A 22,570-nucleotide genomic window follows, 5' to 3' on the forward strand; every position below is an offset into this window, starting at 1 on the left:
CCAAAAAGCGTAATTCTCCTAAAGATAGTCCAGCCAGACAACACTAAAAATAGTTTAAAAAAAAATTACAAAAGTAATATAAAAAATAGTTTTACAGAGGGCATTAAAGTTAAGTGTTAGTGTCAAGGTACTCGAGGTGAGGATTTGACTATAGGGAGGATAATGTTTCTAACTTTATCTAGGTTTTTTCCAAAAACATAATTGAGCCCCCAAAAAATAGAACAAATGTGAGCAGTGATTGAAGTGCTCTCTACTACAAACATCTAGTGGTAGCTGTGATCCAAGGACTAAGGCCAATCATTCTGCAGATAATTAAAAGATGGGACCAGGCAGAGATAGGAGGCTTGTAGTTCAAGGCTAGCCCGGCAAAAAAGTTAAGGAGACTCTGTCTCAAAGAACAATCTAGGTAGGTGATACATGTTTGCAGTTCCAGCTGTACAGGAAGCATAGGTAGAAGGATCACAGCCTGACACCAGCCTAAGCAAAATGCATGAAACCTTATCTAAAAAATAACGAAAGCAAAAAGGTCTGGAGGAGTGGCTCAAGTGGTAGAGCACCTGCCTAGCAAGCACAAGGGCCTGAGGTCAAACCCCAGTACCTTATCAGCCATTAACAATGTTAATGATGTACCCTATTATCAAGAAGCTAAACAATGGTAGTCATATCTGAATCATACACACTTTCCCACTGGATGATAGGAAGGTAGTATGGGAAAAAGAATTGTCTCATACTTTAAATAAAGTACAGCTTTTCTAAATGAAGCAAGTTTTCACCTCAGGTAGATTATCCTTAGCTTCTGTATTCCATGTTACCATTAGCCTGTTGTTGGTATGGATATTAGCTGAGCCAGGTGTTTGGTCTGTGATTTACATTTCAGCCTTAGAGTGATCTGAAAGTCATCCCTGAGAGTTGACAGCAATGGCAAATGTTCATAGACCTCATTTAAAATGGCAGAGTATAACTTGAGTATGGTGGTGCATGCCTGTAATCCTAGCTACTTAGGAGGCTTAAGAGTTCAAGGCCAGCCTGGGTGAAGGTAGCAGCAGATCCTATTTCATAAACAAAATAAAATGCTGGGGCATAGCTCAGCTGGTAAGCACGAGGCCCTGGATTCAATCCCCGGTACAACAAAACAAATAAACAAAAAAGATAGTAGCATATCAGCCATTTGAAGCCAATTCAGTGACCTCAGCTTAAAAATTAGCATTAACCCTCTCTCTGCCCACTTCACTGTTCCCTTTCTGTTCTTCATTTTGTTCTTCCATGATGCCTTGCCCTTTGCTTTGTTTTCTTTATTTCAACTTACTATGCACTAATCTGCTTGCAGATTTGGAAGCAGAAAGCCCAGTATCTACAGCACAAGCAGAATAAAGCCGAAGCCACAACTGTAAAAAGAAAAGCATCCGGCTCAGAAGCTTCCATGAAAGTCAGAGGTACCAACCGCTTTTCCTCCTGCTTTTGATTTTTCTCTGAAGTGCTGTAAATTTTTATTCCTTCTAGGAAATTGGGAGAAGCAGCCATACCCAGGTATTATACTATATACTACAGGTTACAAAAAGAAGTTCAAATTTAGAAAATGTAAGTCATAAATCAGCAGACTTTTTCTGTAAAGACCCAGAAAGTAGGCTGGACATGGTGGCAGGCCTCTATAATCCTTGCCCTTGGGAGACTGAAGCAGGAGGATCATAAATTTGAGGCTAGCCTGGGCTGCACAGTGACTTCCAGGTCAGCTGGAACTACATAGCAAGACCCTGTCGTCAAAAAAATATATATATACATATTCATATGTATGCACATATGAATAATAAAAAAAAAAATCACACAAAAGGGCTGGCACAGTGGCTCAAGTGCCTGCCCAAATCCCAGTTCACAAGCTGTGTGAACCTGTCTGAGACTCAGTGCCCTTCTGCCAAACAGGGACTATAAAATCTACCCCGCTATCCTGGAAAAACCAGGATGGTTTTTCTACTTATCCCTGCCCCCTTAGAGATTGGGGTGAGGTTTTCTATGGGGGCCGCCCGAGCCAAAAAAAAATACAGCAAGTAAATATTACAAGCCTTTGTGTGCCATATGCAGTTGTTTTTTGTTTTTTTACAACCTTTTAGCTCACAGGTCATACAAAAAGAGGTCATGGGCTAGATTTAACCCAAAGGGCATAGTTTAGCTAATGCCTGGTATAGTTCATAAACAGGTAAAATCAGGAATGTTGTTTTCTGATATTTGAGGCTGTAGGCAAATTTTCACCCCTCTGTTCTCAGCTTCTTCTGTAGGAGTACAGTCACCTCCAAAGAAGTCCCCACCCACCACCATGCTGTTACCAGCGTCGCCAGCCAAAGCCCCTGAGACAGAGCCCATTGATGTTGCTGCCCATCTGCAGCTGTTGGGAGAGTCCCTCAGCCTCATTGGACACCGCCTGCAGGAGACAGAGGTGAGTGCAGCTCTCAGCAGCATGACTCCAGAGTCTTACACAGTTTGGATCTTTTGACTCATTTCATATACGTTCATTGAGCAGCTACTTATGCTGAATTATGCCAGGTACTCATTATACAGTGAAAAAACATACCAGTAAGAGAAAGAGTAATACCATCCTGTTGAAATAGTGGCACAAAAAGAACAGGATGGCCTGTAACTGACTTTCATTCTTTAAAAATTCAGTGGAAAGGATGAGTGTGAATCCCATAGCAGCTTTGATCACTTGTACTTCTAAGGGAGTTTGAATTTTTCAGTGCAATCCAGCAAAGTTTTGAATAGGCAGACTAGATTATACAAGAGATCAAAAGTTCCTCTTCTTCTTTGGGAATAGGTAGCAAATGGGGAAGTCAAGGCTCTCAAGTGCTTCATTACCGTGTGCTTGAACTATATGGTGCTATGTGCCCAGGGGAGATCTTTGTCATCGTAGGCTTCAGTTCAAAAATCACTTAACCTGCAGAGCTATCATGTTCCATTTTTGTTGCCATATTCAGTTTGTGACTGTACTGCCCCTTATGAAACTCAGTAGTATAGTAAGTACTTCAGCTCTCAGTTCTAATAAGACATTTCAGCGAAGAACTCACTCTATACCACTAAAACCATTTTTAAGCTAAGAAGTCAGTGCAGGAATATAAAATTAACCAGTTGCTTCTGTATGAAAGCTAAGTAATCATTCAACAAATAAAATTCCAAGAGCCACAAGAGATGAATCTACACTGAGTTCTTTGGCTAATTTCTAAAAATTCAGTGGATATCAGAAGAGCTCAGACACTCATATAGACTTATTAAATATCTGAATGAGTAAAGATATTTCTAGAATAAAATATTCTGTGATCCTTACTTATTTTTCATATTTAACCATTCTTAGATTTCCTAAAAAGTTAGAAGTAAAAATGGTTTGTTTTAAGCACATTGCAATTCCACATTTTCCCATTTTGTTTAGCAAATATTTGTTGAATGCCTGAGCCTTATTCTAAGATCTTGAGGAATACAATATCTGAATACTGGGCAGAGATGGTAGGGCTGTAGACACAGCCAGCTCAGGGAAAAAAAGTTAGTGAGACCCTATCTCAAAAAACAAGTCGGGGCTGGGCACCAGTGGCTCACACCTGTAATCCTAGCTTAAAGCCAACTGGGGCACATAGTTCGTAAGATCTGTCTTAAAACACCCATCAGAAAAAAGAGTTGGTGGAGTAGCTCAAGATGTAGGCCCTGAGTTCAAAACTCATTTCCACTAAATAAATAAAAGTTAGGGAGAGAGGAGGGAAAATGTGGCTCAGGTAAGGTTCTGAGTTCAAAACCCTAGTACCACAAAAAATATATATATAATACCCTCACTGTGTTTTTCTCTCATCCCAAGCATGACACAGTAGGACAGAGGGAGATGCTGTTCAGAACAGCAGGCAATTTAAAACTTATGAATTGAGGTCAGGAATCCATAATCCCAGCACTTGAGAGGCTGTCTGAAGCAGAAGGATCTTGATTTGAGACCATCCTCGTAGGATATATAGCAAGACCCTATAAAGAAAAAAAATAAAGGACTGTAGGTATGGCTCAAGTGGTAGATACAGCATCTGCCTCGCAAGTGCAGAGCCCTGAGTGAGTTCAAACGCCAGTACAACCAAAAAAAAAAAAAAAAAAGTCCTACTAAAGTATGTTTTACATACCACTTCTAAAGTACAGAATTTAGTGAGTTTAATATATATTTGTTTTGTTTTGGCAGTACTGGGATTTGAACTCGGGATTATAGGTGTAGCTATATATTCTCAGAATTGTGGGCTGTCATTACTCTCTGATTCCAAAATATTTTCATTATCCACAAAAGAAGCTCCATACACAGTAGCATCAGTCCCTGTTCCCTCTCTAGCCCATTTCTTTTCCCAGAGTTCAGTCACTTGGATATAGCCTCACATTTTTACAATTTCTGTGTACCACTTATACTACTATTTATTTTTATAGTTGAGTTCAAATTAATTTGTATGTGCTTTTACAATGCCCTTAACATCACAAGGGTGATATTCTAATTTTTTCTAAAGCACACCGTAACAGATATGTAGCCATCAAAATAATTAATGTTTTTCTATATGCCACATGAAAATTACATGCCACACTTTAAGAAACATTGCCTTACATCATTTGCTAATTTGGAGATTAAGTGCCTGAAACTTCATGAAATTAAGTGAATGTCACAAATTTACATAACTCCTAGTAATAGAGCTAGAGCCCAGTTGGCCTCCCTTCCAGCCCCATTCTCATTGTACATCGTATGCTCACTTGAGCAGTTAGAAGACTGTTAAGAACAGTCAGAGAGGTGTTATGAAAGAGAAGTGTTCAAACCAGATCTTAATGGATAAGCAGGATTGTGTCCTGTGGACAGGCTGGAGAAATAAAATGGCAAGCACCTGCTTGTCAACCTCCAGGTTGCCAAGAAGAATGAAAGAGGCCTATTGAGGCTCTAGACCCATCTCTACTGGAACTCAATCTTTTGGCTATTTTATATATTGGGGTTCCATAGAAGATTTCATTTGAAAGACAGTTTTACAGGCCGGGTGCTGGTGGCTCATGCCTGTAATCCTAGCTACTCAGGAGGCAGAGATCAGGAGGATTGCAGTTCAAAGTCAGCCAGGCAAATAGTTCAAGAGACCTTATCTCAAAAACACCCAACATAAAAAAGGGCTGGTGGAGTGGGTCAAGGTGTAGGCCCTCAATTCAAACCTTAGTACCACAAAAGAAAAAGAAAAACAGTTTTGCTGCTAACATTTTGAAACACTTGGAACACACAATATATGAGGTGGAAAGCGAAGGCTAGAACCCAGATTACAGAATGTCTTTATGGACACTGAAGCGTTGATACTTAGCTGGTCAAGAACTGCATGGGTTTTTTGAGTGGACATGGATGAGGTGAGAGCTCCCATTTGGTCTTCTCTAAGAATATCTTCTGTTTTAGATTGTAAATAAAAAGAGACTAGAATTGGGAAGAAGTTACAACAGTAATCTAGTGGAGACATGATAAAGATTTGACTTTAATTCAAGTGTTTATTGAGAAGTGCTTGGTTACATAGGAGTGGAGTCGTGCTCCCCATGGGACTGTCCTTTGATAGAGCTCTTGTGATTCCCCACAGCACAAATGTGGGACACAAATAAGTTACTGGAAGGCCATAAAAAAGGAATAGGATTTTAAAAAGCATTTGAGGCCATCAACCAGAAGATGGTGAGAGCATGAGGAGCATGGTCCCAGCTCCTGTCTCCTCTCCTTGCAGGGCATGGTGGCGGTGTCTGGCAGTTTGTCAGTGCTTCTGGATTCCATTATCTGTGCTCTTGGTCCCTTGGCATGTCTGACCACACAACTACCTGAACTGAATGGCTGTCCCAAACAGGTCTTGGTGAGTTCTCCTTATTGTCCTTTGATTTTTAGAGCCAGAGAGGCCCTGCCTTAATGAGTGCTGTCAGTTACAGACACCTAAAGCTTCGTGGCACATAGCACTCCTTTATATATTGTCCCACGAAACGTTACACTCAATTATTAGTGCATTGTCTGTTTTCAGTGAAACTAGAAAACAAGCCATTTCCCAAAATAGTACTTTGGAGAAAAGCATCTAACCACTGAGGTGCTGTAACTCCTGCATCCTCTATTTGCTCTTCTGCACACAAAGACCATACAGGAACTTTCTGCCTCTTTGTTACTGAGATTAATGGGAGAAGTCCGCAGAAAAACTCATAGCATATAACCTGCAGCAGGATATCTTCATTCTCACCCAGTTTTTTCTAACTCCACTTTTGCTTTCTCATCTCTCCTGTGAATAAAGAAACATGATCAGGGAACTGCAGTAAAGTACTTCAATTGAACCCTTTCTCCTTGTTTTCCAGTCAAACACATTAGACAACATCGCTTACATCATGCCTGGACTGTGACAACAAAGAGTCCTGGGACAGAGACCTTGTTCTACCCTTTTGCTGGTTTGTGTATATATATCTGTTCCAGATCCCTTCACTGGCTTCTGGGTGTAGGTTTTAAATTTTTATATCTATCTTATCTATCTATCTATATATATATATAATGTACAAAATATACATAGGACTGTAACTACTTTGCTTTTAATAATTTTATGAAATGGTAAAAGTTTAGCCAAGGGGAAACTTTGGCATGAATGTGGGCTTAGGATTATTTCTTATGGTGGATAAATCTGCCTTAAAAATCAGTGTAACTTGGGAGCTGGGGGCTTGTGGGTGCCATGTGCATCTCCTTATGGACAGCTAAAATGTGATTTTTTTTTTCCAAACTCAATTGTACCTCCAGACCCATCACTGACCATTTGCCTTACCTGTCTTACACTTGGAAATGTAGTAAGAAAGATTATGGGACGATGACAGCTGACCTTTCAACTTGAAATGACCAAGGGGGAGGTGATAGGATCAGATCTTTCCCACTGTAGCTGTTGAGGAGGTCTGAGTAGGGGTTCATTCTAGAGCCTACTATGCAGGTGTCCACATCTCAAGATTTCTTGTAATCATTGGTACCAATGGCAGCCTCAGTAGAGACCAAGGAGTTACGTGATTCCTGGCAGCAAAAAAATCACTTGGAGTGGGCAGAGCTGTCAGTGCCACCAGTTGAACCTGCATATATTCTCAGCCAACCAAAAATATTTGGTCTGCAAAACCAAGAGCTGTATCTTTCATTGGCAGCATTAGGTTGGCTACCAAATCCTCACAAATTCTGCTGCTTAGTTGCTTGGTGGTTATAGAAGGTAAACTTTGCTCGGCATGGTTGCTGGGTTCATCTTATCAGTTCCCTTGGTGAGCAGATACAGTGTTCTGCATTCCACATGTGAGTGAAGTGCAAAAAACGTACCCGATTCTCATGTGGGTTTATTTATATGTGCGTGTGAATGTGTATTTTAATTATGTATATTTAACTCTTCAAAATTTCTTAGATTTTAATTTATCCTGTAAATTTCTGTATATATAATTTAACTACAAAGCCTCTACCAGCAGCAGCATGTGGAATACAAATAATCTCATTTCTCTTCCCTTCCTCTGGTCTGTTCTGAAAACTCCAAATCATCTACATTTTAAGGTGTTATACCTCAAAAAGGAATCATTATGTTAGGATTCTAATTCTCTGTAAAGAACTTCATGGCTTTCAATAATGTTAAAGAAAGTGAAATATTACCATTCCAAGCTACCCTTATTTCCAAAGAACTAGACCTGCTTCCCAGTTGGAAAGAAAAGCCACTTCAGGGTGGTTTTTTAAAAATTTGACGTGAGAGTCTCTGGTAGAACCGAGCTCTGAGGTAAGCATGCTTTCTTCCCCTGGCCTAGATGGAGCACGACAACATCACAGTAAATCTTTGGGGATGGTGCAGCCAACTTGTGTCCTATTTAATTCCTTCCCATCTCCCCACCAATGCTCACAGAACTATGCTTCTCAAAGGTATTCTAGCTGCTGAGCCTCTTTCTCAGCTCAGAGAAGTTTTGAGATTAAATTGGGCAAGCAGAAGAAACCAGGAATGTTTGGGAACTAAAATCAAGACGAGCAGAAATCTTAGCTTGAGTTCGTGTGTGAGAACCTTCTACGGCACCTCCTCTGTACCTATAGAAGTTTCCTGTTGACCCAGGGTGTGGAGGGCCAGGAAGAAGTCGTCCTGTCATTGTCATTTGTGCACGTGAATGAAATCCTGATGAGGACCTGCTTTTCATTTGTTTCCTGTTTTATTTGTATTTGAGATTTGTACACATTTGTATAATAACCTGTACCTCGAGGTACTTGGTACTGTTAAAGGAAAAACTTTGGATTCAGGCCTTCTTGCAGTTTTTATATCATTGTTTTATTTTGTTTTTTAAATAAATTCTAGTGGTTTGATCCAAATCCCATTACAGTTGTATAAAGAAACAAAATTTTGTACTTATATTATTAAAGATCACATTTTTAATATTTGTAGTCCCGTCTCAGCTGTCTTTTCCCTAATTGTGCTAATCATAATTGCTATGAAATTATAAAATCTGTCTTTTTTTTTTTTTGACACTACTAGGGTTGAACTCAGGGCCTCACACTTTCCAGGCAAGTGCTCTACCACTTAAGCCACTGTAGTACTCCTGTTTGTGCTTCCCTGCATAGCTGGGGTAACAGGCACATACCACCATGCCCAGTCATTGCTTGATGGGCTCTTGCAAACTTTTTGCCCCAACTGGCTTCAAATCATCATCCTCCTGACCTCCTGAGTAGCTAGAATTACAGACTCGGGTCACCTTTCCCAGCCTCATCATTTCTTTAAAAAAAAAAAAAAAAAACTACCTGAAATAGAGGTCATTTCTAATGTAAGTCATTTTCCTAACTTATATCCTATTCTGTTTCTATTAATTTTCACATTGTAGAGGCCTACAATCTCATTTGTAAATTTTAAGTAAAGCCAGGGAACCCCATAGCTGTAGGGTTGGGGGTTTTTTTTGTTTGGTTTTTTTCTTTTTTCTTGGTAGTACTGGGGTTTGAACCCAGGGTTTCACATTAGCTGGGCAGATGCTCTACTGCTTAAGCCACACCTTCAGCCACTGTGACTATTAATTGACAAATGAAATGACGTGCATTATGGTGTTGGCCTAAATCAGGAAACTACCCATTAATCTTGTGTTAGAGCCACACCTGAATTATGTGCTAAAAATTTTACATTTTACACTGTTTCAGTATTCTCCCAGCTTAGTCAGTGATACTGAATAATCAATCTTCTAGGGGTTCCCAAAGTCACATCTGTAAAGTAATGGCACTTTCCTGTCTCCAAGCTTACAACCAGCCAGCCTAACGTGAATGTTTAGTAACCTCATGAACATTGAATATATGAACACTTAACCTTGCAAGGTAAAAAGTTCAGTGGAAACAACATAGCATTAAAAGTTATAAATAATAAAATAATATGGTTGATTAAAAGGCTAAAATAGGTAGAAGAGACAACCATATCACTGAATGACTTACTGAGAGTGGTTTACATACATCCTCTCGGTCCTCTCAGAGACCTTGTAAATATCATCCCATTTATGGTTGAGGCAACAGATGAAGAAAAGTACTTTTCCTTAGTTTATAAAGTAGTAAATGGCAAATCCCAAGTAAAAATGTTGGTACCTCTGGCCTCAAAGCCTAGGCTGTTTCTACTCCAACCTACCTTCAAATTTAAGTTGTGTGTCTGGGTCTGGTTCCAGGGAGACCACTCATGAGGAAAAAGCTAATGCTTAGTATGCATTAGTTCAGCGCTATACTACGGATGATTCATTTTCCCAGAAGGCCACCCAATTTCCCACTGAAGACAGTGGGCCTTTCAACAAATCTCAAATTTTCAATAAATCTCATTTATCATGTTAACTTTTAACTTGTTTGGGGGAAGGCGTATTTTTTTGTTTTTCTTGGTGCTGGGGTTTGAACTCAGTGCTGCATGCTTGCTAGGCAGGCGCTCTACCACTTGAGTTCCTCCTCCAGTCCTCTTTTGGGTTGGGTATTTTTGAGATAGGGTCTGGCTTTGAACTGAGATCCTCCTGATCTTTGTCTCCTGAGTAGCTAGGATTACAGGCTTGAGCCACCAGCACCCGGCTGAGATTAATTTGAGACCCACTGTTGTAGTTCAGAGACCCAAGAACTCCCTGGAGCTATAAGTAAAATTGTGCCTTTTTTCCCCCTTAGAAGGCTCAAAGCTTACTTCGAATTCTCAAAGTTGCCTGTGACCTTAAAAAAGTGGTTAGGGGTCCTAGGATCTAATTCCAGTACCCAAAGAACATGGGAGCTCACTGTTTGAATCATGCAGCAAATTACTGGCAGGGTAGGGTGCCACAGGCCCCACTGGTGACTGCTTTGCGCCATCCTTGGTGCTAGCCGATCCCTGGCCGCAATTAATCTGGCTCTTAGTCTCAAGGGAACACAAACCCAGGCCCTTGCCTCCTATTGGAGGCAAGCGAACTTGGGCTGTAAGCAGGGCACATCTTGGAGCAGAGATCTGACTTCAAACAGGAAAAGCCCGTCAGGGTAGGGAGGTTGTCACCTAAAGGGGTAGGTATGTAGTCACAGTAAGGTTCCCAGGACTAAAGGCTAAGACACTGATATATGTCTGAGCTTCTACGAAATCTTACCCAAGTCATTTACCTGGCCTGAGACCCAGTTTCCAGCTATGTAGCCATTTAGGCCACGCCCCTAAAGACTTCAGCCCTCTCTGTGGGCGTGGCTTAGAGGTCCAGGCTCTGGCCCCGCCCCGGCCCTCTGCCGTGCATGACGACGGCCAACGCCAAAGAGCCACCTCGAGGTCCTTACTCTCCGCCTCGGGCGCCCTCCTCGCGTCGGGGGCGGGGCCTATAGCTTTGCTCTAGAGCCCGGGCCCCGCCTCGCCGACACCTCCCCTCGGGCTCTCCGGCGCGTCACGTGACGGAGCAGCAGAGCTGGCGGTTGCTGTCAGCTGATTCCCGGGGTTGGTGGCAGCGGCAGCCACGGAGATGGACTTTCTCCTGGGGAACCCGTTCAGCTCTCCAGTGGGACAGCGCATCGGTGAGTCCCTGGAGCCCCGCACAACTCCGCTGCAGTGCTCCACACGGATCTCGGCCCCCGGGGTATCTCCAAGTCCCCAGTCAGGACGTGGGGCGGCCAGGAGGGCGGCGAGGCTGGCTTGTAGCTCCCCTGTCTTGTCACCGCCCACACTTGATTGGTAAGAGCGCGGACCATTAGAAAGCCTCGACTGAGGATTGATGCTGGCAGCGACCAATAGTTAAGAAGGGGGGGCCCTGGAGGGGGGACCCGCGACTCAGCCAATGTGCGCGTGCCGGGGTCCCTAGTGGAAGGAGAAAGTTTTGGGGTTAAAGGGACTCCGTGGTGTGTGAGCGGGCGTTGGGCCCCCCGCACCCTCCTAGCGACCCCGTCGCCCAGTTCCTATCGGCTGCATTGGCCGCTTCCTGGCTCTCGGTGCTCTCGGTGCTCTCGGGACATAGATACCTGAGGCGGGCTGCAGTCCCTTCTCCCGGAGCCGTAGAGACTGGGCTTGGCGCCCGGGGCGGCTTGGGGAGGAGCCCCAACGCCGCGGTTCTGAACGCTCCTGCCTCGGCTCTGTCACCCACCGGCCTCGGGGACTGCCCGCCTCGCTCGCCGGGCGGTCGAGCACCTGCAGAGATCGCGGCCTCGATGGAGCCCAGGTCTCCCGGCCCCGCTCGCTGCTTAGTGCTTCTCCTCGCCCTGCAGGCAGGAGACCCGGGTTGTGTGACATGGCTTCTGCTTCTCGCTCTGTTTCTCGCTTGTAATTAGGAGATAGAGACCCCCTACCTCCTGGGCTTGTTTGCAGATTAAATTCTTTGATAAATGTGAGGCACTGAAAATACTGCCTGGCACATGGCAATGCCATATACAACTGGAACACTTGTTGTTGTCACTGAGATACCAAGGGACCTCTGGGACAATCTGGGTATGGTCCCTCTTTGCCTAAAGAAACCCAGGCAGGTCTGTAAAATTCTCTCTGCATCTTTTTGATGACTTTTAGCCCTAAATCCAGACTGGGGATATTGGATCTTTTACGTAAGACATTCTTTCCATTCTTCCTATCTTAGAAGCCAAGCCTCCACAGGTCTGTCCACCCAGCTGTGTCGTAATCGCCACCACTCCTTTTGAGGCCCTTCTGAGGTCTGTCTTCTGGCTTACACACCAGGAGCTCCTGACCAGGGAGGAGGAACTGCCCTCTGAGCCCATCCCTTCCCTAAAAGCACAGGTGTGGGCACACCCCTCCCCACAGTGAGTCATTGTTTTGGAGCTGAAAAGAGAAGGCAGCTCTTTTCTCCTATCTATTTGAGACTTCCTACTTAAACAGAATTAAATAAATCTGGCCTTCAAAGCCAGGCACCTATTCCTGAGGCTGCTTGGAAAAGCTCACCTGGGCTCCAACTGGTTATAGAAAATTCATCATCTCTTTTTACCTGAAGAGGTTGCCTTTCTTGAGCAAGAACTAGTTGTGGCCAAAGACAATATTGCTGCAGTCTAATACTTTAGAGCACAAATCAAATATCACTGCTGGAAGGGCCCTACTGTGGGGGTCTGCTAACCCCATGGTTCACATCAGAATCCACCTCTTGGAGGGGACTTGTTTAAGAGTGGAAGAAGGCTAGACCCCACCCACCCCAGAGTTTCAGCCTGGTGGTCTGGAATGGATCCCTAGAATTTGCATTTCTCATTAGTTCCCACTGATACTTACGGAGCTAGCTAGCAGACACATACTGAAAACCTCTACTTGGGTCCATCCCCTTCATTTTACTCAGGAAGGGACTGTGGACCAGAAAGAAGATGGGGACACACCCAAGACCCCAGTGAATTGATAAAGAAGCTAAGATGAACTATCCAGAGCCAGTGAAACTTGAACCAAAGCTGAAGAAGCTCTCAAAGAGCTGGGCATGGTAGTTCACACCTGCAATCTTAGCCCTTGGGAGCTTGAGGGAGGAGGATCACCAGTTTGAGGACTGCCTGGGCAGTGAGACCCTGTCTAAAAAAAACAAAAACAAACATCGGCATTCCATGTTCTTTCTTTCGGATGTAGAGGAGGAGGTACTCCTGATTGGGTGTGATTATTTTGCTTTTTTTGAGGTGGGGTCCTGCTATGTTGCCCAAGCTAGGCCTCAAACTCCTGGGCTTAAGCGATCCTCTCCCCTTAGCCTCCAAGTAGCTGGGACCACAGGTGCACACTGGGCCTGTCTGGCTATGATTATCGATGACTGAGTTTTAGCTGCTTGTGTTCCTGTAAACCAGACCCCTCTTTGCTTCAGGTGTAAAATAACATCTTTTCAAGTCTGCCAACCCATATGCCCTGTTGAGAGTAGAGCCTTGTAGGACTGGCATCCCAGAGGGCAGGGACACTGATGGTAATAATCAGGGGCTAGAGTCACTGGGTCACAAAGTTCTCATGTACCACCCCATACACACACACACATACACACACACACACACACACACACACACACACACACACCTTGATGCTCTACCTGGAATGCCTCCTGGGTTCCTGCTGAGGAGCTGGCATCCTGCTGAGGATGCAAGGCATCATCCCCTCCTCCCTGAGGCCTCCCCTGACCCCTTCAGCTCCCACAACTGCTTTTTTGCTCTCCAGTCACCCTGCCTCGTCGGGTGCCTCACTGGGATGGTTGTGAGCATGAAGTGGGCCAATCCCCTGGGAGTGTTTGGCACAGCACAGGTATGCAGGAGGCAATAGCTCTTACTATCTTGTGTTCATTTGTATTTGCATCATCTCACTGATAGACCACTGTCCCCTTCTGTTTGTGGTTGCGCATGTCTGTCCTTAGCTAGACTGGACTTGGGCAGCACAAAAACTGGCCCTCAGTTATCCACCCTTCTCCTCCCCTCCCCCTTCCTCACATGGTGCCCGCACTTGGCAGGAAAGAAGAAAGGAGAAAAGGAAAATAACACGTTGTGAGCGACAGCAGGTGCCAACCTGTGCCAGTGTTCTGGGTATTAGCCATTATGGTGACCTCGTGAGATTTTGCTGTTTTTCTTTTCACCAGAAGTAAGTGTGAGGGAATTGATGCCTCCAGGGTTTCTCCGCTAGTCAGGGTCTGACTTCAGACTTGGGTGTTCTCCCGCACCTCACCACCCAGCTTATTTTGAATTTACATTAGTTCCACCAAGACTCCCGTTATTCCTCTCCTCTCTTGTGGATTCCTAGGAGAGCCTCCTGAGGGCAGCAGCCTGTGGCCAAGAGGATCCAAGTCCTAGGTAGTGTTGACACTGCCCTCCTCTTTCAAAGATTTCACACTCCTTGCAGGTCTGCTCTGAGGGCATATCTTATAGGCAGTGTTTTATAGACAGAAGTCAAAAGCCAACCCAAGAATACCATTTTCCATTTCTATCAGCTTGCCCTGGCACCTGGAACTCAAATTGCAGCTGATTGGCAAAAGCCAATTGAAGACAACAGAAACTATATCCAGGCAGAGGGTGCTATACACTAGACATGAGGCTAGAAAAGCTCAGAGCCTGAGGCCGGGTCCAGGAACAGAGGGGACGAGGTCACAGAGAGTGTCCTTGAGTCCAGAAAGGGAGCCAGGAAGGTACAGGCTGAAATCAGAAATGAGGGACCACGTCAAACCCCAGGAGCCCTTTGAGGATGATGGTCTGGAGACCAGAGTGGACACTCAGGCAATGGTGTAGACATCAGGCCAGGAGGCAGAACTGCTGGTTTCAGCCCTCATTCTGTTCCTACCTATATCTTGGTTCCCATCTATCTCCTACTCATAACGTAACACAGAGAAGCCACCTGCCTCTCCTTTCCTAAGGATAGGTGAGGAGCAATGGAAGGAAGGACAGTGGGGACTGGAAAGGGTTGGTGCTAGAAGGAAGATGAATCAGACTGTTTAGGGAGAGGGAGAAATGATTACACAAGGCCCCAAAATGGCAGAGGGCGATGTTATAGGAAGAGTTGAGTGTCAGTGTGAGTAGCCAGGCTGTCCTGTTTGGTAGTGAGCTCTCCACCACTGGAGGTGTGAAGACAGGCCAGAGAGGACTCTTGGGTTAGCTAGCAGTGTGGACTAGACCAGGAGCAGTCTATAAAGGGCTGCATAAATCCTTGTGGCCTTGCATGCCATATGGTCTATGTCACAAGGACTCAATACAGCCATTATTGCATAAGGGTAGCCATAGACAATAGGGAAATGAGTGGGCATGGCTATGCTCCAATAAAGCTTTATTTCTGGGCACTGGGAGTGAAGTTCATTTCATTCTCACACGCCATGAAATACTATTTTTCTTTGGCTTTTGTTCTAACCATTTAAAACTAGGCAGACCATCTGTAGCTCTTGGCCCTACAAAAGCAGACTGAATTGGGCACATGGGCTCATAAGTTACTGACTTCTGTGTCAGAGCAGTTAGCCAGAGGCAAAGTGACAAAAGGCACTGTTCCTCAAAGTGGGGTCCCAGGGCACTCCAAATGTTTCAGGACGCCCTGGCCTGGACACCTGAGTTGGAATCTCTACTCTTATCCACTGTGTACCCTAAGAAGCCCTCACATCTTAAAACGCTGAATTCCTGACCTGTGAGTGTAGCAGCCAGATTAGAGCCCAAGGCTCTTTCCTGAGGATGCCCTGAGGACAGCATCTACACAGGGCTTTGCACCAACTGGATGTGCAGTAGGAAGGCACAGGATGAATGAGTCAGACCAGCTTTGTTACCTGGAGCAGGTTACTTAACCTCTCTGTTCTTCAATTGCCTTATCTGTAACACTAAGCTAATAATAGCCCCCATGAGATGGGGTGGTTGTGTTGTGCTATTGTGAGCACTTGGCCTGGTGCCTGCCAGATACAAGGTGTCCGTGACTGTTGACCGGGGATTTTCACTAATGTCATCCTTCGTGGGCACACTCAAACATGAGTAAAGGTGCCAGTGCAGGGCCTTGACTTCAGTGCAGACTTTGTGTTGGCCTCTGTGTCCCTGGGGCATGAGCAGTCACTGGCTGGGTGGCAGCCACATTCACAGACAGGTCAGGTTTCAGGCTGCGGGGTAGAACTGGTTATCCCTTGGGAGTTGAGGCCTTTGCCTGACTCTGGATAGAACTGAAGAATAGGTTTTGTTCCCTCACTGAGCTCAGAAAAATAAGAGTAAAGTCCGGATTTCCGCTCTTCTGGCATTAGAAAAAAACAAAATCCTCAGTGTCTTCTAATTAGCTTTAGGCCAACACCCGGGAGAAGCAGAGGGATTGGGGACAAGTTAATTCTTTACCTCTTCACCAAGAAAGTCTTGATCTAAGCTAGTGCTCTCCAGACTGTGACCCCTCTTGCACTGTGCTGAGGATTTGTGTGGCCCCACATTCCACCTTTATTATTTTCATAGTGTCTTCCTTTAATTGTCTGGCTTATTTTAATTTGACTTCATCCTATGTAATTATTTCCATGAAGTCATGGCTTTGATGAGCTAGTTCATGGTGGTAGGTGTTTTGGGGTTTTGCAGTACTGGGCTCACCAGGCAAGTGCTCTACAACTTGAGCCACACTCCAGTCCTTTCATTTGTATTTTGTTGTTGAGATGAGGTCTTGCTAACTTGGGATCCTCTTGCCTCTGGCTCCTGAGTAGCTGAGATTACAGTGTGCACCACTACACCTGGCTAGTTCGTGGGTTTTTTTTCACACTCTACAAATGTTTTTTTTCTTTCTTTCTTGCCAGTACTGAGGATTAAACCCAGGGTCTCGTACATGCTAACTAAATGCTCCATCACTGAACTATAAACCCACTTCTGTGTATTTATTTAGATGGGTCTCACAGTGTAGCCCAAGGTGGCCTGGAACCTGCAGTCCTCCTGCCTCATTCTCCCAAGTAGCTAAGATCACAGGCATAGCCACCATGCCCACCACTCCACAGATGTATCTACATTGGCTAATAAAACCACCTACAGCATTCCAGGGACCTAAGCAGCCTAGAATAGGGTCTGCACCACAGCATCTAGGCTTAGGTGCCCCACCCACCTGGTGTACCCCAGGCATGTGACAAGCCTCCAAGAGTCTCACCCTCCAGGGCCATAAAGTGTGGGGAGTAGGGGTGCTGTAGCACAGGACCTGGGGAGAGGAGCCAGGCTCTGCTCCTTACAGGGGAGGTAGAGTGGCTAGTGGGAAGGAGGGGAGAGAGGACCCAGCCAGCCATGCAGGCTGAGCCAGACAGAGAATTTAAGAACAGATAGAGGTGTCTACTGTTCAGTTTGAATTTGTTTGGGTTGGTACAGTATAACCAGTGAGGTGACTAACTTTGTGTCAACTTGGCTGGGCCATAGTACCCAAATATTTTGGTACAACATGATTCTAGATATTTCTGTAAAGCTGTTTTTAGATAAGATTAACACTGAAATCAGAAGACTTTGAGTAGAGCAGATTCAAAAAAAAAAACCTTAATTCAAAAAGACAGACCTTCCCAGAACAAGAAGGAACTCTGCCAGCAGACTCCCTTGCACATGAACTGCATGCAGCCCTGAGTCTCAGCCTGATGGCTTACCCTGCAGGTATTGGATTTATCAAACCTGTATAGTCACATGAGCCAATTCCTTAAGAATTAAAATCAGTATCTCTCTCTGTATCTCTGTCTCTGTCTTTGGGGAACCCTCCACTCCCTAACCCCCCAGGTTGTCAGTCATCTTTGACCTTGCCCAGTGTGGGGAGTGTCATGTGCTGACTAGCACCTCTCTCCTCTGCCCGCTAGGCCTTCCTCCTTCCTACCTGGAGAGCTAAGGTACCGTCCTCTAAGGAGAAGAGTTTCTTTGGTGATGTCCTGTAGTCAGTTGCATCAGAAACCATGCCCCTCTGTAAGGTATTTTAGGGTTTCTTTTGTGGCCTGTGGTTAGCAAATAACAGGCGAGAGGCAGCCAGGGTTTTGAGGAAGGGCAGCTCAGCAACTTCGGAAACTGATGGAATTTTCCAGGTATGGAAAAATAATGGCTACTGCATATAAGTGATCTTAAAGTCTTTTCATGGGAGGACTTGAAATTCATTCATTTTGTGGCTGATATTTTTATAGTGAGTAACATTCGTTTTTGAAGTAGCTATTTAAATTAAATGATATTGAGGTGCATTGCATAGAATGCAGCCTCAACCATCATTCAGCCACTCAGCAAGCAAGTCCTGCAGGTTTCCCATGGCCAGGGCCCAGCTGGTACAGAGAACTGGGTGACTCATGAGCTGAATGTCCACCCTGGAGGAGCTGGTGGCCTGATGGGAGGGACAGACAGACAAACAGAGAAATGAGTGCTGAGGAGTCATTCTAAGGAGTCCATCAAGCAGAGCTGATGGGGAGGCCAGGAGGGCCCGGCCCCAGCATTGAATTGAACACCTAACAGCTTAGAAGCTTAATCCATTACTCCACAACTGCACAGGACCCTTTCCTCCTGTCCACCCAGAGGGTAAGCCAAGGAAGAGGCTGCCCAGGCTGGCTTTGCCTGCCACTCCTCCACTTCCCTGCACACTCATGGGCTTTGGGTACATGGCAGGGACTGAGCAGGGGAAGGGGATGTGGGAAGAGGCTCATGGAGCATCACGCACAGGCTGGCACTGGCCCAGTGAGTGCTCAGGGTTCAGGCATTGTTCTCCATGATGTTGTCAAGGTGCAGAAGGAGGAAATGGGAGGGGCTCAGCTCTTGGGCTGACTCGTGGCACCTGCCCTTTTCTGTGTGGCAGCCTCACCTTTTGTACTGTGCGGTGTGGCCTCCACTAGACTGCTCATTTGCTGAGGGCAGGACCTTTCTGGTTTTGCTCACCCAGCAAGGTCTCCTTGGGCCTGGACATGTGTCTAGTAGTTTGAGAGGCACATAACAGTGATTAAGATTGTGGATTTGAGCTGGGCTTGGTGCTGCATGCCTGTGATCCCAGCACTTGGGAGGCAGAAGGATCCCAAGTTAGAGGTCAGCCTGGGCTACATAGTCAAACCCTACCTCAAAAAACTAAGGGCTGTGCATGTAACTCAGTGGTAGAGCACTTGCTAACATATGCAATGCCCTGGGTTCAGTGCCTCACACTGCAAAGAAAAAAAGTGTGGATTTGACAGCCGGACCTTTTGGGATTTGAATCTGTACTCTGCAATTTACAAGCTGTGTGGCCATGAACAAGTTACCAACTTCTCTGTTCCTCCAGTTTTCCTGTCCTCTACCTTGAGGGGTGGTGAAGGTAACTGCGGTTGCAGAGTGCTTCTCAGTCCTGTTCTAGGTGCATCCAGAGTGTCCAGTGACTGTGAACTGGATACGTAACTGTATGAAGGATGGCGTCCCAGGTAGAGCCCAGGGGCGTGAAAGAATAAGGGCCCGGAAGGTGAGACACAGTCCCAAATGTCCTTCCTAGTCCCTGAAGAGTTGAGGTTTGTGACCCTTGCAACAGGGGATCATGGACAGTTTTTCAACAGAAAAGATTGCCGTTTAGATTTGTGTTTGAAGGGAAGAACATGGAGGTGACAGAGCAGGCCCTGGCAGAGCTAGCCAGTGTGACAAGAGGCCTGGCGACTGCTGGAATGTGCCGGTGGAGGAAGGTGACTGACACAGCAGTAGGTGTGCAGTGGGCCATATGCACAGTGCTGCCCACAGCTCCACTAAGCACCCATAGGACAGCGTTCCTCCAAAGCATGGGACAGCAGAGCTCCCTGACCTAGAATCTTGCCTGACATTCTGGGTCACCGCTGAGGATGAGCTGAGACCAAGTGTCCAACAGCTGCCTGGATTGTGTCTAGGTGTGACGGTCTTTGGTGATCACTCATTCCTTCCCTTGACCCAGAGTCACAGTGGACCTCACTGTTGCTCATTGCTGCCTTACCTAATGGGGTATAGACTGGTTGAAAAGTCTATACCCCACTGCACTGTGAGGCAGGCAGGCTCACCTGATCCTACAGACGCAGACCTAGGGACTCAGGGGCTGGACCTTACCCATGGCCTGAGTTAGGAGGTAAGGCCACACAGGGTGGGCCACTGTCCATCCTGATTCTCCATGAGGAAAGGGTTTTGCCCTCATGCCAGTCAAAGTATACCTGGAGCCCTCTGGACAGGACATGTCTGCACCAGGCCCAACAGGAGAGGACAAGGTGCCAGACAGACAGGTATCCAGTAACTCATAGGACTGCCAGTCCCAGGCAACAACAAGCACCTAATGACAACAAAGGTTTTCAAGCCTGGCCAATCAGGGGCTGGAAGACAAGGGCCTTCTGCTGCCAGGCACTCTTGAAAGTCATGGCCAGCAGCTTGCGGTTGGGGAATCAGTTATCGTTGTCTGGATAACTGTTGACTACCGGTAGGGTTTTTATTCTCCTTCTTAAAATAGCAAGCTGAATGACTTTCACAGTTAAAAACAAACATGCCCACATCCTCAGGTTCCTGAGTGTTTAAAACTCTGCCCTTGGATTGAAGGTGTGGCTTAAGCTGTAGAGTGCCTGCCTAGCAAACTCGTAGTCCTAAATTCAAACCCCACTATTGCTAAAGGAAAACCTCTGCCCTTGATGGGCAGGCCTCCCTGGGGGAAGCCAGAAGGGAGTTCTGCCAACCACACCTGAACCCAGAGGGGCATGGGGTGAGGCGTGGTTGTTTGGGTAGACATCTTGAGCTCCCTTCAGCTGTCATCCACTTAAACTGGTCAGTGAAGCTTGTCCTGCCTCTGCTTCTTCCTCCTTTCCCTCTCCCTTTCCTGTTTAGGCCAGATTCCCCCTCCTGGCCCCCAATTCTCCATCTTCTGATTGGCACTGTCCACTGCTGGCACCCTCACCTGCACTGCTCAGGCAGCCCCAGATTGGAACTCCAGGGGCCTCTGCGTCCACCTCATTCCCATACAGATCTCCTTATGTCCCTGCTCCCCTTCACAACCACTTGCTTTCCAAAATGACCATCATCCCTTCCAGAACCTTGGTGCTCTCTGGAGAGGAGAGGTGCTCCTCAGTTCCAGGGTGTATATCAGTCATTGAGGTGCCACCGGGGGACCTGAGTGGCCTGTAAGGACTGAGGTCAGGGAGGCAGAGCACCTGGGCAGGCAGAAAGGGAACTCGGCAATGCAGCAGCCACCTTCACCACTGGATGGCCATCTCAAAGTGCTGACCTCCGGCTACCTCAGGTTCCTCAATTGCAATGTGAGGACAGAAATGTACAGCCTGTGTGGTGAGGATTAAATCTCTCTCTTGCTACATGCTGGTGGCTCATCCTGTAATCCTAGCTACTTAGGAGGCAGAGATCAGGAGGATTGCAGTTTGAAGCCAGCCAGAGGAAATAGTTTGTGAGACCCTATCTTGAAAAACCCATCACAAAAAAGGGCTGGTGGAGTGGCTCAAGGTGTAGGCCTTGAGATTAAGTCCCCGTACTGAAAAAAAAAAATCTCGCTCTTTATGTAAACAGCTAAAGATGCTAGAGGTCATGTAGATATAACTTGGGAAGCTAAAATATTATGGAAGGGTGTCTAAGGTGTCTGGGAAGTTGTGGGGCACAGGTGGATACTGTCACTGGGCAGCATGGAGAGTGGGTGGGGCGGGGCCATGGTCTTGGGGAGAGGCAGGGCAGTAGTGGAGAGTGAGAGGAATGGGTTGATGGAGACACTCAGGAATTGGGATTGGCAGGACAATATGGCTGTTAGACTTGGGCCCGTGTTTGGGGATGACTCGACTCCTGCTGGCCTGTGCCTCCCAAGTGCTGGGATAACAGGTCTGTTACCACCATGCCTGACTGCCCTTGATTTTGACAGGCCTTGAGAACCTTGCAGCTCATCACCTAGAAATCTTATCCCAAGTATCACTCCAGCATAAAAATGTTAAGGAGCCAGATAGAGGTGGTGGTGGTTACACAGCACTGAGTTGTAGGTTCTAAGAGGGTTTGCTTTATACGGTGTGACTTTGACGTCAGTTTAGCAGGAAGAACCACTGGCACTTGCTGAGCACCTGTTCTACGCACCTATGCACCTACTGTACTGGAGACTCATCTGAATTGTCACTGCTCCTTTGGGCAGTTCACATTGGCCAGTCTATGGCTCATAAGGGAACGAGGAGGCTAGGTCACCTGTTGGGAATGGTGTCTTTACTTCCTAGGTAAACGTTGTCCCTGGGAGATAATGAAAGAAAGTGAGTACAGTGGGTACTTCTGGAAAGTTGGGGTGAGAGGCAGGCACAAAAGAGATTTACACCCCATTGTATACCAGCTTGGAACTTTTACATTTTGAACCAGGTAAGTATTACCAATTCACCAAATAATATAAACCAGGCATGGTGGAGCACTCCTGTAATCCCTGCACTCTGGAGATTGGGGCAGAAAGCCTGGGCTACATAATGAGACTCTATATCAAAAAAGTTAAAAAAAAAAGTAATATGAAGTCAAGAGGTAACATCTTACAAAAAAATAAAGCAGTACACTGTCTCTGATGTCATGACAAAAACAAGTCTCTGAGGCCAGGCCTGCCTCGATTCCTAATCCCACTCATCCACACTGTAGTCTCTGAGCCGAGGTTTCCTTATCTGTCAGAGACGAAGGAACTCCCAGCCTCGCATGGCTACTACAAAGGTCAAGCGACAAATGAGATAATGTATGTAAGACTGGCCCATCTTGGGTGCCCAGAAAGCATCCATTGTCTTCTGCCCTCTCTCATCACCCCAGCCTCCAGTGTATGAGACT

At 46.0% G+C, this 22,570-nt stretch overlaps 2 protein-coding genes across 9 annotated transcripts in view; both read left to right on the plus strand.

Moving 5' to 3' along the window:
- Nucleotides 1-8,399, plus strand: part of Hmgxb4 (HMG-box containing 4) — a 32,779-nt gene extending 24,380 nt beyond the window's left edge. For all 8 annotated transcript variants that reach the window (XM_020159578.2, XM_074084332.1, XM_074084333.1 and 5 more), the window contains 4 exons: nucleotides 1,328-1,433; nucleotides 2,259-2,428; nucleotides 5,730-5,852; nucleotides 6,337-8,399. In XM_020159578.2, the coding sequence (XP_020015167.2) occupies nucleotides 1,328-1,433; nucleotides 2,259-2,428; nucleotides 5,730-5,852; nucleotides 6,337-6,381 (444 nt within the window). In that variant the 3' untranslated portion in view covers nucleotides 6,382-8,399. The remainder of the gene's footprint in view (nucleotides 1-1,327; nucleotides 1,434-2,258; nucleotides 2,429-5,729; nucleotides 5,853-6,336) is intronic.
- Nucleotides 8,400-10,823: 2,424 nt separating this feature from the next.
- The window catches only part of Tom1 (target of myb1 membrane trafficking protein), a 32,937-nt gene continuing 21,190 nt past the window's right edge, over nucleotides 10,824-22,570 (plus strand). Inside the window, exon 1 of the mRNA XM_074084337.1 lies at nucleotides 10,824-10,984. Coding sequence (XP_073940438.1) covers nucleotides 10,933-10,984 — 52 coding nt within the window. The 5' untranslated portion in view covers nucleotides 10,824-10,932. The remainder of the gene's footprint in view (nucleotides 10,985-22,570) is intronic.

The sequence above is a fragment of the Castor canadensis genome, chromosome 8 (genome assembly GCF_047511655.1).
Source record: "Castor canadensis chromosome 8, mCasCan1.hap1v2, whole genome shotgun sequence".
NCBI lineage: Eukaryota > Metazoa > Chordata > Mammalia > Rodentia > Castoridae > Castor > Castor canadensis.